Here is a 14,113-nt window from a genome sequence, read left to right as displayed (position 1 = left end):
ACCAACTTCATACTTCCATCGACATTTTGAGAGAACAAGCCTTTCATGGCAGCCAGGTGCCCAGGAACGTCAGAGACAGACCTGGCCGTGAACGTGAACGGAGAAAACAAGTTCACTTCTCTGGGCTTCAGCTAAGATGACGTGAGACAGTGTTCGCCTTCCAAGCTTCCTAGGTGCGCATGCTCAAGACCATGCAAATGGAACTGGCAAAATCAGCTTACCCTTCGAGCCCCTTCCCGCTCCTTTTTAGAAAAAGAAAAGAAAATTTCTCAGACTTCTAAACTGTATCATTTAGAATACTTGAGTTAGAGAAGCATTTTTTCTCTAGAAATAAAGTATGTGTTGGGTAACAGGTATTTCATTGAATAGAGGGGAAGACAGATCATGACCACCGTGCTAAGAGAACACTCCAGGAGAAAGAAAACGGGAAAAAATTAAGCAGGAAGACACTTTCAGGATTATTTCCTCAGTGCTAGCAGAAATAAATTAAATGACCATATTGCTATTTAGCATCTCCTAGTGGCCTGCTGGCACATGAAACATTCAGAAGCATAAGCTTGCAGGTGACATTTTGTCTACCACTGTATGGATGATGTTTCCTATGTACACCCAATTAATTGAGTAGGAAGGTTAACAAAAAAATCACTGCAAGGCACAAAGCACAAGTCCGTGTATTTAATTATCCACACAGCACCAGCACAGGCTGTGTGACAACTGAGTGAACTCTCAAACCTTCTGGCAAAAATACCATCTACATTTCACATACCTACAGCACTAATGTTTATGCTACGTAGCCTCAAGGCTATTTTTTAATACAAAATGAAATTCCTCCAGGAACTCTAAATCTATACACAGCACCTGACACAGCAGCAGAAAGAGTATGACAGGGAAACATACTAGGGTCATGTACTATGTGTACAGTATTGGAACAAACGGGCACCCGTAGAAACCAATTCTCCTAAGAATAAGACAGAGAAAGAAAAGAAAAGGAATAATTCATGGACTAGGGAAGTAGAAATCAACTAAAAACAAAAACAAAAACAAAAAAAACCCTGCCCTAACAAACAAGGAGCAAGACAGGGGACAGGGCAAATGAAGTGAAACAGGGTGGAGCCTCCACGTGCCACCAGACAAGCAAACCCGCCTCACATGAGATCTCTGCACTTGAACTCCCGCAGAGACACGCAGGCCAGTCATTCCCTTCCCGTACATTCAAAAATCCATTACCCTACATACATGTATGATTACATGAATGGTGTAAATCTACATTGTGTACAACCAAAGAAACAGAAAAGTACCTCATTTGTGTACAATGAGTCAAAATGCAGTCTGTAAAAATAAAAATAAAAAATCCAAAAGTAGTGATTAGAAACAAAGTAGCAACATGTTACTCAAGTTTGAGTAGGTAAAAGTTTGTTGTGATCTAAATGAATAAATTTACCAAAGGCACCCAACTTTATGCTACTTGTAAGACAGCAGCAATCTGCCCAGGGTTGGCGTGTACCTGAGATCCTGAGAACGGCCTGGGACTATCTCAAAATAAAATAAAAAGGGATGGGGATGTAGGTCAGTGGTACTGCCTAGCATGTTCATGGCCCTAGGTTCAATCCCTAGTCCAGGAAAAAAAAAAAAAAAAAAAAAAGAGTATAAGCAATCCTTCCATTTTACATCTAAATGTAACTTCCAGTGTATAGGCAGGAGCTTATACAAGACTTATAAAAAGGGAATTTGATTTTTATTAAAATACGTTACATGAAGGTGACATGAAAAAAACAAAAACCAACAAAAATTATAACATGTTTATGTTTTAAAAGACTGAATCAACTTCGGTATTATCACTTTGTTTCAGGCAAATTAGCAAGCAAATGCTTTATTTGGAATCAATTTTCCTTTATTTTTCCCAGCAGTTCTTACAGGGAAAACAAACAAACCTATCTGCAAACACACCAGTCAGAGCACATGGCCTAACTGCTGTGCTTGACTAAATTAGGTTTATTCCCCAGGCTTGATATTATTTCTGAAAAAGAGTCTTGGACTCTGTGCTTAGCTACCTATATAAGAAGTGCCATTAATCCACACCTCTCTAAAGAGGAGAACATTCCAGCAATTTGTTCCGAGGAAGGTGTAAATTCACACTACCCTACTGCTGTGCGCCCCTGGGCCCTACAGGGAGAAGCGGAGACTCCTGTTCGGCCACATCAACTGCTGGCCTGGAGCTCAAGTCCAGGAGCCTGTGCACTTCCGTATTAGCTCTGGAAACGTTGCACATTATTCTCATTCATATAAATGTCAGATTCCTACTGGTGACCTCAACTAACAGTGTTCGTAACCTCAGCTTACACCCTTGAAAACATCTCAGAAACAGAAGGACTGAATTAAATTTTATATTCTTTTAAATTAGGCACCCAAGAAAGGGAATCAAGCACAGTTTTTGCTACTCAGGAGGGAGAGCAATGCAGTATGAAGGCTGATCATTTAAGAAATACAAAACAGCTCAGAGGAACAGGCTCACTTGCAAAAATAATGTCATTCAGTGAAGAATTGGACAAGCCAGCACTGGGAAGGAAATAGTGCTTCCTATCTTCTACTGAACACCACTAACTTGCTCCGAGGCCTGGGGCCTGTCAGTGGGAGGCTCTGGAGGCAGGTGGCACCTACCAAGCCACATCCTAGGGACAGGCGTTTCTGCATACCACCCAGAGCCTGCACATTTAGATGATGAAGCTGTTATCACCTAGGACTGAATGGTATCAAGAGTCTTTCTTTTTACAAAGGAAAAAAAAAACCCAATGGGCAGAACCATCAACGGGAGACAGTACACCCTGCTCGAGGAAAAAATTCTGAGTATTTTTTCAACGATACAACTAAAAGATTGAATCACTAAAGCATATGAAAAAGAGTCATTACTGGACAGCTGGATTAAAACAGTACTTTCTAAAGGACTTCTTTATTGAGAGGGTCTCATACACACTTGGCAAGTGCTCTAGAAATTCTGATAGGAGCCTGTGCAAAGTCAGGTCCGACATCTGAGAGAAATGAGCTACTTAGCAGTGTGATTATTAAATTCAGTTCTTTGCAGGGGCAGCTGCTAACTGTAACATGAGGCATTTAAAAAAGTACATGGTGCAGTAGAGACTTTGGTGGCTATTATGGTTTAGATATGTGTGTTCCCCAGAAGCTCACATGTAAGACAGTGCAAGAAAAATCTTCGGTGAGATGACTCTTCTGAGCCTTAACCTAAGCAGTGCTTTAATGCCCTGAGATGGATTCAGTGGTGGCTGACTGTGGGCAGGTGGGGTGTGGCTGGAGGAGGCGGGTCTCTGGGGTGTGCCCTTGAGCAGAGTTCTTTCTGCCTTCCTATTGCCATATCCTGAGCCGCTTTCCTCCTCCTGCCACGCCCTTCCACCATAACATCTGCCTCACCTCAGGCCCACAACAGTGGAGTCAGCTGTCTATGGACTGAAACCTCTGAAACCACAAGCCAAAGAAACTTTTCCTCCTCTCAAAATTATTCTTGTCAAGTGTTTTGGGCACAGTGTTGAAAAACTAAAACTGGCCCCTCTTCATCCAGAAAAACAAACTCTGAGCTAGACACATCGATGTCTGGAATAGATGCTGTATTTCCAGGCTTCCCCCAACTAGGAATGGTCAATGCAAACCAAGTGGAAGTGTCACATACAATTCCTGAGATAGTATCTTTTAAGGTGGGGAGGGGTACACACCAGCTGGCTAGAATACAGACTTGAGGGTTTGATTTAAAGCAATATGGGACTTGAAAGAGAAATTCCTGCTGCAGATATTTGAGCAAAAAGACAGACTCCTAAGTCCTTAGATACTCTGGACTATGCCATCAGCCCTAATTTTTCTTTTTAAATGTGAAAGAGTAAAATATATCTTGTTTGAGGTAATATTTTATTTTTGGTCATTCACAGCTCAAGCAAATCCAATCTGGAGTGTGAGTCTATAGTGACAGAACTGAAAACCTAGAACTCTGGCCTCTGTAGCTGGAGGATGGGCTGCCAGGGTGGAAAGCTCATTAATATAATACGCTGGCAAAATATTAGGTCAAATCGTCACCTGCAGAGACTTAGAAGGCCAACTAAGGGCTAAGCCTAGAGCTGTAGAAGTGTTGCAAAAGAGAAAGAATGTCAGATATTATCTGGCTCCTTCTGACTGCAATTCACAATGAGGAACCCAGATCAGGGCAGGTGGGTTACAAATGAGATTGAAGAAAATGAAACTTTAGCAGGGCATGGTGGCACACAGCAACCCTAGGGTACTTTACTTTAGAACACATACGAGTATACATGCTTTAGAAATTCTGAAATTTTATAAATTCAGTCTTCATTGTTTGCTTTTGTAGTTTTTCTTCTATGGTTCTGTTCTCACATGGCTTCTTTATTCCTCCTAGCCCGGCACCCCTGAACTGAGGGAGAGGGAAAGTAAAAAGCAGGGGAGTGAGGCCAGAGGAAGATGCACTAAAGGCATGCATAGTTTTTAAGATTCTGATTAATTGCAGAGTATTATTTTTACAAAGTTATCATCTCTGGGGCTGGGGATATAGCTCAGCTGGTAGAGTGCTTGCCTTGCAAGCACAAGGCCCTGAGTTCGATCCCCAGTATTATCTATTGTGGTAACAATCATAGTAACAATGAATAAACTTTGGAGAGTTAGAAGATAGAGGTTGCCTCTGAACTCTGTCCGTTTATCAGCTCTGTGACTTTGGGCAAGTCACTTAACCTCTCTGCTTTGATTTCCTCCCCTGTAAATAGGGGTGATAATATTTTCTAACATGCACAGTTGTGGAAATTACATGAGTTATGCCCTCCAAAGCACTTAGCTCACTGCTTTCAACATATTATAGGCTCAATTAATGTTGCCTAATAATTATGCTAGCTATTAGCCAGCAGGGGTTCACAGAACACAAAGTCCCCAAGAAGGAAGAGTGGGTTCCCTGAAAGAGAATATATCAGTTTCTCTGCAAGGAGCAGGGCATTTTCTTATTGATGAAAACAGAGCTTTAATTAAAACACTAAAAATATCACCCTGTCTTACTCTTCTGGGTTCCCGAGTAACTGTCACTCATGCAACAAAGGCCGGCTTCCCGGCTTCTTGATCTCGGGTCTCTTGCCAGCATGTGCAGAAGGTGTGGTGGGAGCAGGGGGTCAGAGGACAGCCTGAGCACTGTGCTAGGAACTGGGGCACAGCTGTCAACGAGGACCATGAGGACACCTAAGTGTAGACCGAGTACCCATCGGCAGCTCTGGAACACCTGCAGTGGTTGGGACGAAGGCACCGGACATTTTCTCTTCATATTCCCCAGAGCACCCAGCCCAGCACTTGCTGACCTGAGTCACTCTGGTTGACGGATGGCCTGTGGCACTCTCCTGTCCCCAACGCTGCAGCACCCCTTGGTTTCCATGGCGTCATTGCTCTGGGTCTCCTGCAGCGGCCCGGCCCTGCCTCTCAGGCTGCGTGAAACCCGTCCACCACTAAGCAGGGCGCCTGCGCTGCTCTTGTCAGCCTTTCAAGTTCTTCTTCTGACGACCTCGTCATGTCCACGGCTGTCTCCATGCTCACATGCTCATGGCCACTCACCCACACCCTCTGTTCCCACGGGACTGCTGGCCTGTGTTTTCTGCAGCCTCCGGGCTGGGCTGTCCCCTGGAGCCTCGCTCGTCAGGCTTTCTATACTCCACCCTGAATGGCAAGCTCGGCTGTACTGCAAACACCTCATTCTCATTCCCTCTCTTGGTGGCCTACATCACGTCCTACAAAGTGACACCAAGGGGCCAGGCTGGAGGCCACGCGTGCCTTCTCACCCGCCTTCCGAGGGAATACCGTAGGCTTTACCTCGCTGTCTGCTGGGTCCCCGGCGCTGCCCATGGGGCTAGAGCAGCAGGCTCTAGTAGACCAGGGTGGGCACGAATCATCCCTGCAGGGTCCCTGCCCGGCTCTCCTCAGGGTCTCTGGCTACCTGCATGCCATGCGTGAACCACTCGGCATGGCTGGGCCCTGAGGATTTAATAAGCGAACAGGTGCGAAGCTCCAGGCAGAAGCACTCAAAGATACTGGGTGCTGGTCGTCTGACGATTGCTGTGGTGGCCGCACGCATTTCGGTTCTGGGCAAACAACTGAGAAATGAAGAAATGGATCATTTGACTGGCGTGTGCTGCTGGAACCAGTGAGGTGCAGAGCAGAAGCCAAGGACCCAGGCCTGCCGTGGCCTCCGCGCACCGCAGGCTCTGGGCAAGTCCTTGCGACCACTCGGAACCCTGACGTCCACTTCCCAAAACACAGATTAGCCGCTCAGCCGGCCTCCTGGGCACACTGCGAGGTGCCACGTAAGCCTCTGAGGAAGGCGCTCCCCCAAGACGAGGGGAGGGCTCCAAGGGCAGGGGAATGGCCCTGGTGGTTGGGCACAGCACTGGGAGGAAAAGGCCCAAGGTCACGGGACCAGAGCTTCCATTTCTGAAAAGGATAACAGAGTCACATCCTGAAGAAAGGGTTTAAGTGGGCGGAGTTCAGGGATGAGTAGGCTATTCACCGTCAGGCTTGGAGGAAGCTGCAAAGCTATGCTGCCAAGACTGGCTGTGGGGCAGTCCCCAAGTCACATGGCCTTGAGCACTTGACGCCAAGACCTACCCGGCACGTGCATATCCGCACAAAACAAAATGCTGTATTTAAAAAAAGTAAATGTGTCCATCTACCTGATAAAACTGTTCCAATGGTTCACTTATTCTTTTGAAAAATTCAGAATATAGCAATATAGGAAAGGGAAAAGAAATTCACTCCTTCAAAAAAAATTGGACGACAGATAAAACAGTGCATAACACCTTTGGGACACCTCAGGCAACAACCTAGTCAGAAATATCAGCGATGACGGAGGCCAGCCAGGAAGTAGTTGCGAGGGGCTTATCTGGCCTGAGTTATTTTGGAGGTGCCTCTTCAGTGAGCAGCAACACGTCTGGGGTGCTGCCGGAAGAAAGCTTAATTATCTAATCCTTGCTGAACGGTGCTCTTTTTCCATTTTCAAGATCTTTTCTTCTGTTCTGATAAATACTGCAACTTCAGTTTCTAAGCCACTAGGAATAAAACTAGATGGGTAAGATGGAATAAGATACAAATTCAACGTGACTTATCTTTTATCAGTAGGAGCACGGGACAACCCCGACTAACAACAGGAAAGGAAAATAACTTGGGATGTTAATGAATTAGCATTATTATTTGCAGACAGACTGGAAAAGTAGGTCACAGGATTGGATAAGCCATGTGAGTCACCTCTGTGACTCCGAGTGATCTCCTGCCAGACTGAGCCCAGCTTCGTGCCCTTGCGCTCCTTCTGTGCAAGAGCGCTGGGTGGAGAGGTCAGAGGGTAGACAGCTCTCTGGGGAAGGCCACCTCCCCGGGGCCACCCCTGCCTCTTCCTCCCTCAGTGCCCATGGAAGGTGAACTGTGGCAATTCCCTGGGTTCTTACTCTCTGTAAAAGTGGATGAGAACCAATATCACACACTAAAAGGGTTAATATTCTACGAGGGACCAAATGAACTCAGAGGTGTGTGGAACTTGAACAAGTGATCACGGCCAATTGAGAGAGAGAGAGAGAATGTCATGGGGTGAAAGGTGAACTCACGCGCTACAGTAAGATGCAACTGCTACTGCTTACTAACTCTCCACAACGCATCCAGCACCTGAGGAAGGCGGAGAGGCTGACTACTGGACTCTAACATAAACCAAAAGGACTCTGGAGACATAATCCGATTCACTTCTTAAAATGTACAAATCAACAGGATATTCTTTCATATTTTTTCACACTTTAATGTGTGACTATGAGGAACTGGATTCTTTTACTTTGCTTTAGAACATACACTTGAGAGAAGAGCTCTGCTTGTTGCTGTTTTCTGACTCTAGGTTATGTGGCTTATGCTGGGGAGAGGAGGGGACACCAATTACAGTCCACGTCCCAGGCCTCACAGCCTGGGAGTCCTAACTACATCCAACTCCACATAATACATTGTAAGAATCTCATAACTGGGAAATAAGTACCTCAAAATCAACAAGTTTTACACATGAAGAAAGCCCAGTGCTATAGTAAAAGCAGAACAGTGAGGTCAGTGTGACAACTTGTGAAAGTAGTAAAATTTGTAAGGTACTTATTAAAAAACACAAATTTTTTTTTTTTTTTTTAAATCGGAACTGGTCCCTTACTTTGTTCTAAGTAGTTTTCTTCCAAGCCCCTGCAAATCCCATTATGTATTTCAAGAAATCATCTTATTCATTTAAATAAAAACATCAAATTACTTAATGTTCAACTGGATTAATAAAACTGAAAAGAATCATTTAAGTCCTGAGTGTCTGCTCAGGACCAGCTGTTTTAAATTAGTGTATTAAGTAATCTAGACACTCTTTTTTCGCAAAGGTTGCACGATTTAATAAATCCCCATCTGCCTCAACATGTGCCAACACCACCAGGTTATCTTCAATCCAGCTGCTGTGGGCAGAAGGGCTGCCAACTTTCAAACAACTGCAGAGAATCAGGAATCTGCTCCAAGTTGGCGCAAATGTGAACTTACATTGCTCCTAGCTAAAAGGGGGCCATTGTCAACAATAAAGAAAATTAATTAAAAAGGTTTTGCCTCTACTGTTTGAGAAACAGGGCTCCACTAATACCAATGAACACAGAGCTTCAAAAAGTCTACAGCTTCAGGTAAATTCCTAGTTTGGATTTTAGCCTCCTATCCCAAAGGTCCTTCTGAGGATTGACTTTTTGTGGAAATGGACTAGGAAATGACTCTTTCTTCATTCCCACTATGAAGAGATGAGACACTTCTCACTAATGGAGAGAAAGAAAGAAGCTCTGCTTATTAGTAAAAGGTTTGTTACAAAAAAGGGGTCAAAGACTTTAGGGGAAATGAGATACAAATGAAAAGGGTCACATTTATACAAGATACAAAAAGCAAGTAGATAAAGAAAGTATCAAACCTGGCATTCGAAGTCAGGGTATGTCATGAGTGAGTGTCGGCATGACGACAAGGTCAGGCCCTCTTAGAATGAAAACGTGGGGCAGATATCCTGACTTGTGCCCCACAGAAGACCTAAAACTGTGGTGTTTCCAAAATAAGCACTGATCTGACATAATATTGCACTAGTTTTTATGGAATAAAGTAAGCGAAATAAAGATCAGAAGGCTGCTTAAAATATTTCACCTCTTTCTAAACATCCCAGAATTGAAAGTTAGTCACTGGATGAGTGGTCCTGCCCAAAAGGATAGGAAAACTTCTTCCCATTAAAGAGCAAATCTGGACTGTACCAACCCCGTAGGGAAAAGGCTGTGCTATTCCTCATAAGCAGCAGAATGGACGGGAGGAAATACACAATTTTAAGGTTCTGATGAGCTGTCTAAAGCTATGCAAGGATCACTTTGTTATATTAACAGCAATAACTAGACTTCTTCAAACAGGGTCCCTGAAATTTTCTCAGTTATCTGCTATACAAAACAGGTGTGTCACATTGGTTGCTTGCTGTAGTTTTCCAATACATACTAGTTATTATCTAAATGTGAATTTACATAGCAGGGCTGATTCTGTCCCTGCTCATATGCAATACAGTTAATTTTTAAATCTCCTGCAAATGCTAACTGGCTGGAGTCCCATCTATATTCTAGGAATTAGTAGCACTTAAAACTGAAGTGAAGGACGAGCAGGTATACGATGAAGCAAGGCCTTCTCCAGGAGTGTCCACCTTTCGCAGGCATGTCCGTTACCCTCTCCAAGCATCTCTGCTCTGGAGATCACTGGGGAGAGTACTTGGTTCCAGTTCCTTAGCTGGTTAAATTCTTCTAGAAAAGCTACACAGAAGCCTCTGGTAGCTCAGAGTCCAAAGAAAAGACCCTAAATTGAGTCGATGATTAGTGGCAAGAAACTATTTTCTACTGACCTCCACAAAGCTCATGGAGGCTGTTCCAACTGTTCAAAACCCAACAGGTTTCACGGGTCCATCTATAGAGCAACACAGAAGGCCAGAACTTGATGGAAACTGTTTCCCAGTTCAGTACCCACAGTGATTCCACAAACCGAGTTAGCACTCACCCAAACAGAGGCCAGAGAGGGGATGATTCCTCAGCCCCACTCCACCACACAACAGACTCTGGAAAGCCTCTGGGTTGACTTTTCACCAGGGGACGCGTGTCTGCACTTGGCAAAACATTGTGCAAGATGTATAAAGTGTGTGCATTATTTGCTACTGCTTCAGTAAGCAAGAGAAGAAGTCTCAGGTGTAACTGTTCCCCCCGGCACCCCACAATTTTGAACACATTCCATTCACCAGTGCCAGCGTGCCTGAAAGGACTCTCCCATATGAGACAAGCTTACCTACAAAAGCTTGAATAAAAGTAAGGCTGGCCCATAGGCCAACAAGAGACTTTTAACATAAAAATCCACATGCCTCAGCGTTGACCAGTTCTGTTTAAGATCCAAGAGCATTAGACATGGTAGAGAGCCACTGTTATTCTGCTATTTTGAAGGCTATATGTATTTAATGACTATAAATATGATATCCTGAAATAAATATACTTTCTCTCCACAAAATTGAATATTTGAATGATCAACTGTATTTGTATCAATGTACACCAAATGTGTACTTCTAGGGTTAGGATAATAAAGAAATGCCTAGAGGTTAAAAAAAATTAAAAGATACATAAAGGAAAAATGAGAAAATACGAAAAGAGTAAACACAAGAAAAAAAGATTTTTAAACAATTGTATGCATCAGGAAAAGTAACTAATTAAAAGTGGAAAAAATAATTGCTTACCATTTGTACAAAGCCAGCATTTCCATGTAGCTCTCCAACAAGGTACAAAAGTACATAATTATAAACAAGAAGATGGAAATAAAAAGTTGTATCTTAATCAAGAAAAATAACAGTGGAAAAAATTATGGAAAGTGGCAAGACCCATGCCACAAATATGCCAAGATGAAAGACAAGTTCCCGGAGGGAGAACCGTGGCCTGGGCTCAGGAAGGGTCTGAGGGGCCTGGCCGGCACTCGGCTTCCTGCCTGGCCTGATCACAGACACCCTCCATGTTTGAGCAGGACACTGAAGAACATAATTACGGGCTGCAAGTGTTTTCTATGGAAACTGAACTATCATCCACATCTGGGACTATGAAAATATGCCTTAATTCTGGTCAACAGCAATTTGAACTTTAAAAAATAGAATCCTCACGCCTCCTTGTACATCACAAGTTCAAGTAAATAATGGGAATTAGTGTGTAAAAGCAAAAATATTTCTGCAAAAAATGCTAGAAAATTACCCATTTTGTAGTGATATGATTTGGTCCCTACATCCATGTCAAAACCCACTCACAACATCCAAAAGTCACAGTAAGGGGACTTAGAGGAAAGTCAACGCCGATTTCATCTCCCAGATCAGGTATGAAAACAGACACAGTTCACATTTCCTTAGGACAGCGAATGGGCCTCACACACAGGTGGAGGGGCCACAGACTGCAGAGAGGAGCAGCCACAGCCGAGGCACCCTGGGAAGGAAGGCCTGGAAGCCTCGAGTCCCTTTAACGGTGAGTTGCACTACGTGCCTCGACCCCGTACACACTGAAAGGAGAGGAATGGTGACTTTCCTAAGTACCAACAGACTTACTTCTCTTTCAGAAAATCCACAACTCTTTTGAAGTCAGCCACGCAGTATTCTCTTTTCATTGCCATGAGCACGCTGTCAGAGGCGGACTGGACGGGTATGTGCAGAAAAGAGTAGACGCGGGGGTGATTAAGGATTTTCGCCATTTCCTTAAAGAAATGGAAGGAGAAGACATTAATCATTGTGGCAAATCAGGGGATGGTTTCCCTGAGATCAACACCTAGTGCAAGCAAAAACAAAGCTGAAAACAGACCAGTCGTTAGAAGGATCATTTCCTCATTTTCACTGTCTCTTAGATGACCAAAAAAAAAAAAAAAAAAAATAGAGAGAGAGAGAGACAAAATCAAAAGATGCATGAAGCGCGAAAATATTTTTTTTTAAGTACTTCAAAGTAACCATCACTCCTACTTCACCTCCATGCTCCTGTCCGGCTTTAGTACATTAGCAGGAAAAACAGCAATATTTGAGCAAACAATTGAGACTTCATGATCCTGTGCATTTCATTGGAGGAAGTTTCCAAATTTAGATTGTTAATAAATCTATTGTTGTTAATGTTAACATTACTTTATTATTAATAAAGTGATATCATTACATTATTAATTTTTTTTATTTTACTTCATTACTGATCCTGTATTATTTTGGTATTGACTATGGAAAAGGCTCATGATCAATGAGGTCAGCTCGTTCGGCACTGCATACCTACATTTAAGATGCAGAGTTGGAAAGAAGGGAAAGAAAAGAAGAACCTGTAATCTAAAGTTGAAGAGAACAAATGACAGTGGATGAAACTAGGAAACTCGATGTTCTAAAATGCCCCAGTGGACCCTCTGTGGGCACAAAGAGTGGGAGAGGGAAAGCCAGGTTACCTCAATCCTTCGCACGGGCCATAAGCAATGACCAACTGAGGCCCTCTCTACCGCACATGGCCAGGTCATCCATGAGAGAGAGAACACACTTGTGGAGTCCAGGGAACAAAAACACCCAAAGAGGAGCTGCTCTTTAGTGACCCACTTGTGCCCAGTGAGTCTCAGTTTTGAAAGTACCACACCTGCACATCTGTCATCCTCAGGACAACATTTTGAAGGATCTTAGAGAGACCAAGAGCCAGCTCACTCCACACGAGTAACTCCACTCTTGTTACTTGGGTCCTGCACATGGATCAACCTGGCCCTCTGCGTCTCCATCTTCTTTCTATCGACTGTGCACATTAGCATTTTTATAAAGTACAAGTAGACAGATTAACTTGAATCGGCCAGCTTCATAATAGAAGCTCAGTTGTTTTTAGAAGTCCTTTCCATCGAGGAATTTGAATTGCTGAATAAAATTACTCATAGCTATCCTTTATCTACAGTTTCTCTTCCAGAAATTCAGGGGTTGCTACGCCAGTAATCCCTGGATTACTAAACTGGGATTGCAGCTGACTTTCTTGCATAGAACAGCTGGATACACCTTCATGAAACTTCCACTTCTGGGCTGAGCACTTAGCAGCTGTTCTTTCTTGCTCAACAGCAAGTACACAGGCAGCATGGCCTTTATCCCATGTGCCCTACTGAAGGCACAATGCCCATCTGCTAGGTCTGCTTTTCAGGTTTTCACACTCAACACGATTCCCAAAAACTTCGAGAAAACTGACTGTAAAAAGATCTCTGTGCTCCAGAAGGGTAGGCAGGCCCACCAGCTTTAGAGGCCTTTCAGCATATCTACTGTGGTGACAAATGATGTGTTCTTTTTCTTTTTATTGATTCTTTCTAGTTATATCTAATGTCAGGACACGTTTTGACGTAATCACAAAAGCCTGGAATCTGATTTGCTCTCGTTCGGTCTGCGGCACTTCCCCTTCCACCTTCACCTTCCCCCGTCCCCTCCTGCTACTCTATTGCTCTTTCTGCTGTTTATTTATTTTTAATTAGTGCATAAGGAGCAGGTTGATGAAGGACCCACCATGATATAAATTCATGATGTGTATACAAAAGTTCAGTCAGATTCATTGCCATTTTTCTCTTATCCCATCAATCCTCCCCCTCAATCTCCTCCATCTCTTCTGATCTTTCCTCTATTGTGATGAAATTCCCTCTTTTCTTTTTTTTTTTTCCTTTCTCTTTCCCCATTTTGGATTAGCTTCTGCATATCAGAGAAAACATTCGACCTTTGATTTCATTTCATTCTTCTTTCTGGCTAAGTAATACTTGTGTATAAAGCCACATATTCTGAATCCATTCATCTGTTGAAGGGCATATGTTGGTTCCGCAACTTTGCTGTTGTGAACTGAGCTGCTGTAAACGTGGATGTGGTTGCGTCACTGCAGTATGCTGACTGTAAGTCCTTTGGGTACAGACCAAGGAGTCAGACACCTGGGTCATATGGTGGTTCCATTCCTAGTCTTTTGAGGAATCTCCATACTGCTTTCCAGAATGGCTGGACCAACGTGGAGTCCCACCAACCACGTATAAATAGACCTTT

The 14,113-nt window shown here is 43.5% G+C and overlaps 1 protein-coding gene across 1 annotated transcript in view; it reads right to left on the bottom strand.

Annotated features, from left to right (window-relative positions):
- CDKAL1 (CDKAL1 threonylcarbamoyladenosine tRNA methylthiotransferase) overlaps positions 1-14,113 on the bottom strand; it is a 629,759-nt gene that overhangs the window by 177,664 nt on the left and 437,982 nt on the right. The window contains exon 9 of the mRNA XM_079147924.1: positions 11,657-11,802. Coding sequence (XP_079004050.1) covers positions 11,657-11,802 — 146 coding nt within the window. The remainder of the gene's footprint in view (positions 1-11,656; positions 11,803-14,113) is intronic.

The sequence above is a fragment of the Sciurus vulgaris genome, assembly GCF_902686455.1.
Source record: "Sciurus vulgaris genome assembly, chromosome: 7".
In the NCBI taxonomy this organism is placed as follows: domain Eukaryota; kingdom Metazoa; phylum Chordata; class Mammalia; order Rodentia; family Sciuridae; genus Sciurus; species Sciurus vulgaris.
This window is presented reverse-complemented; position numbering and strand designations above follow the sequence as displayed.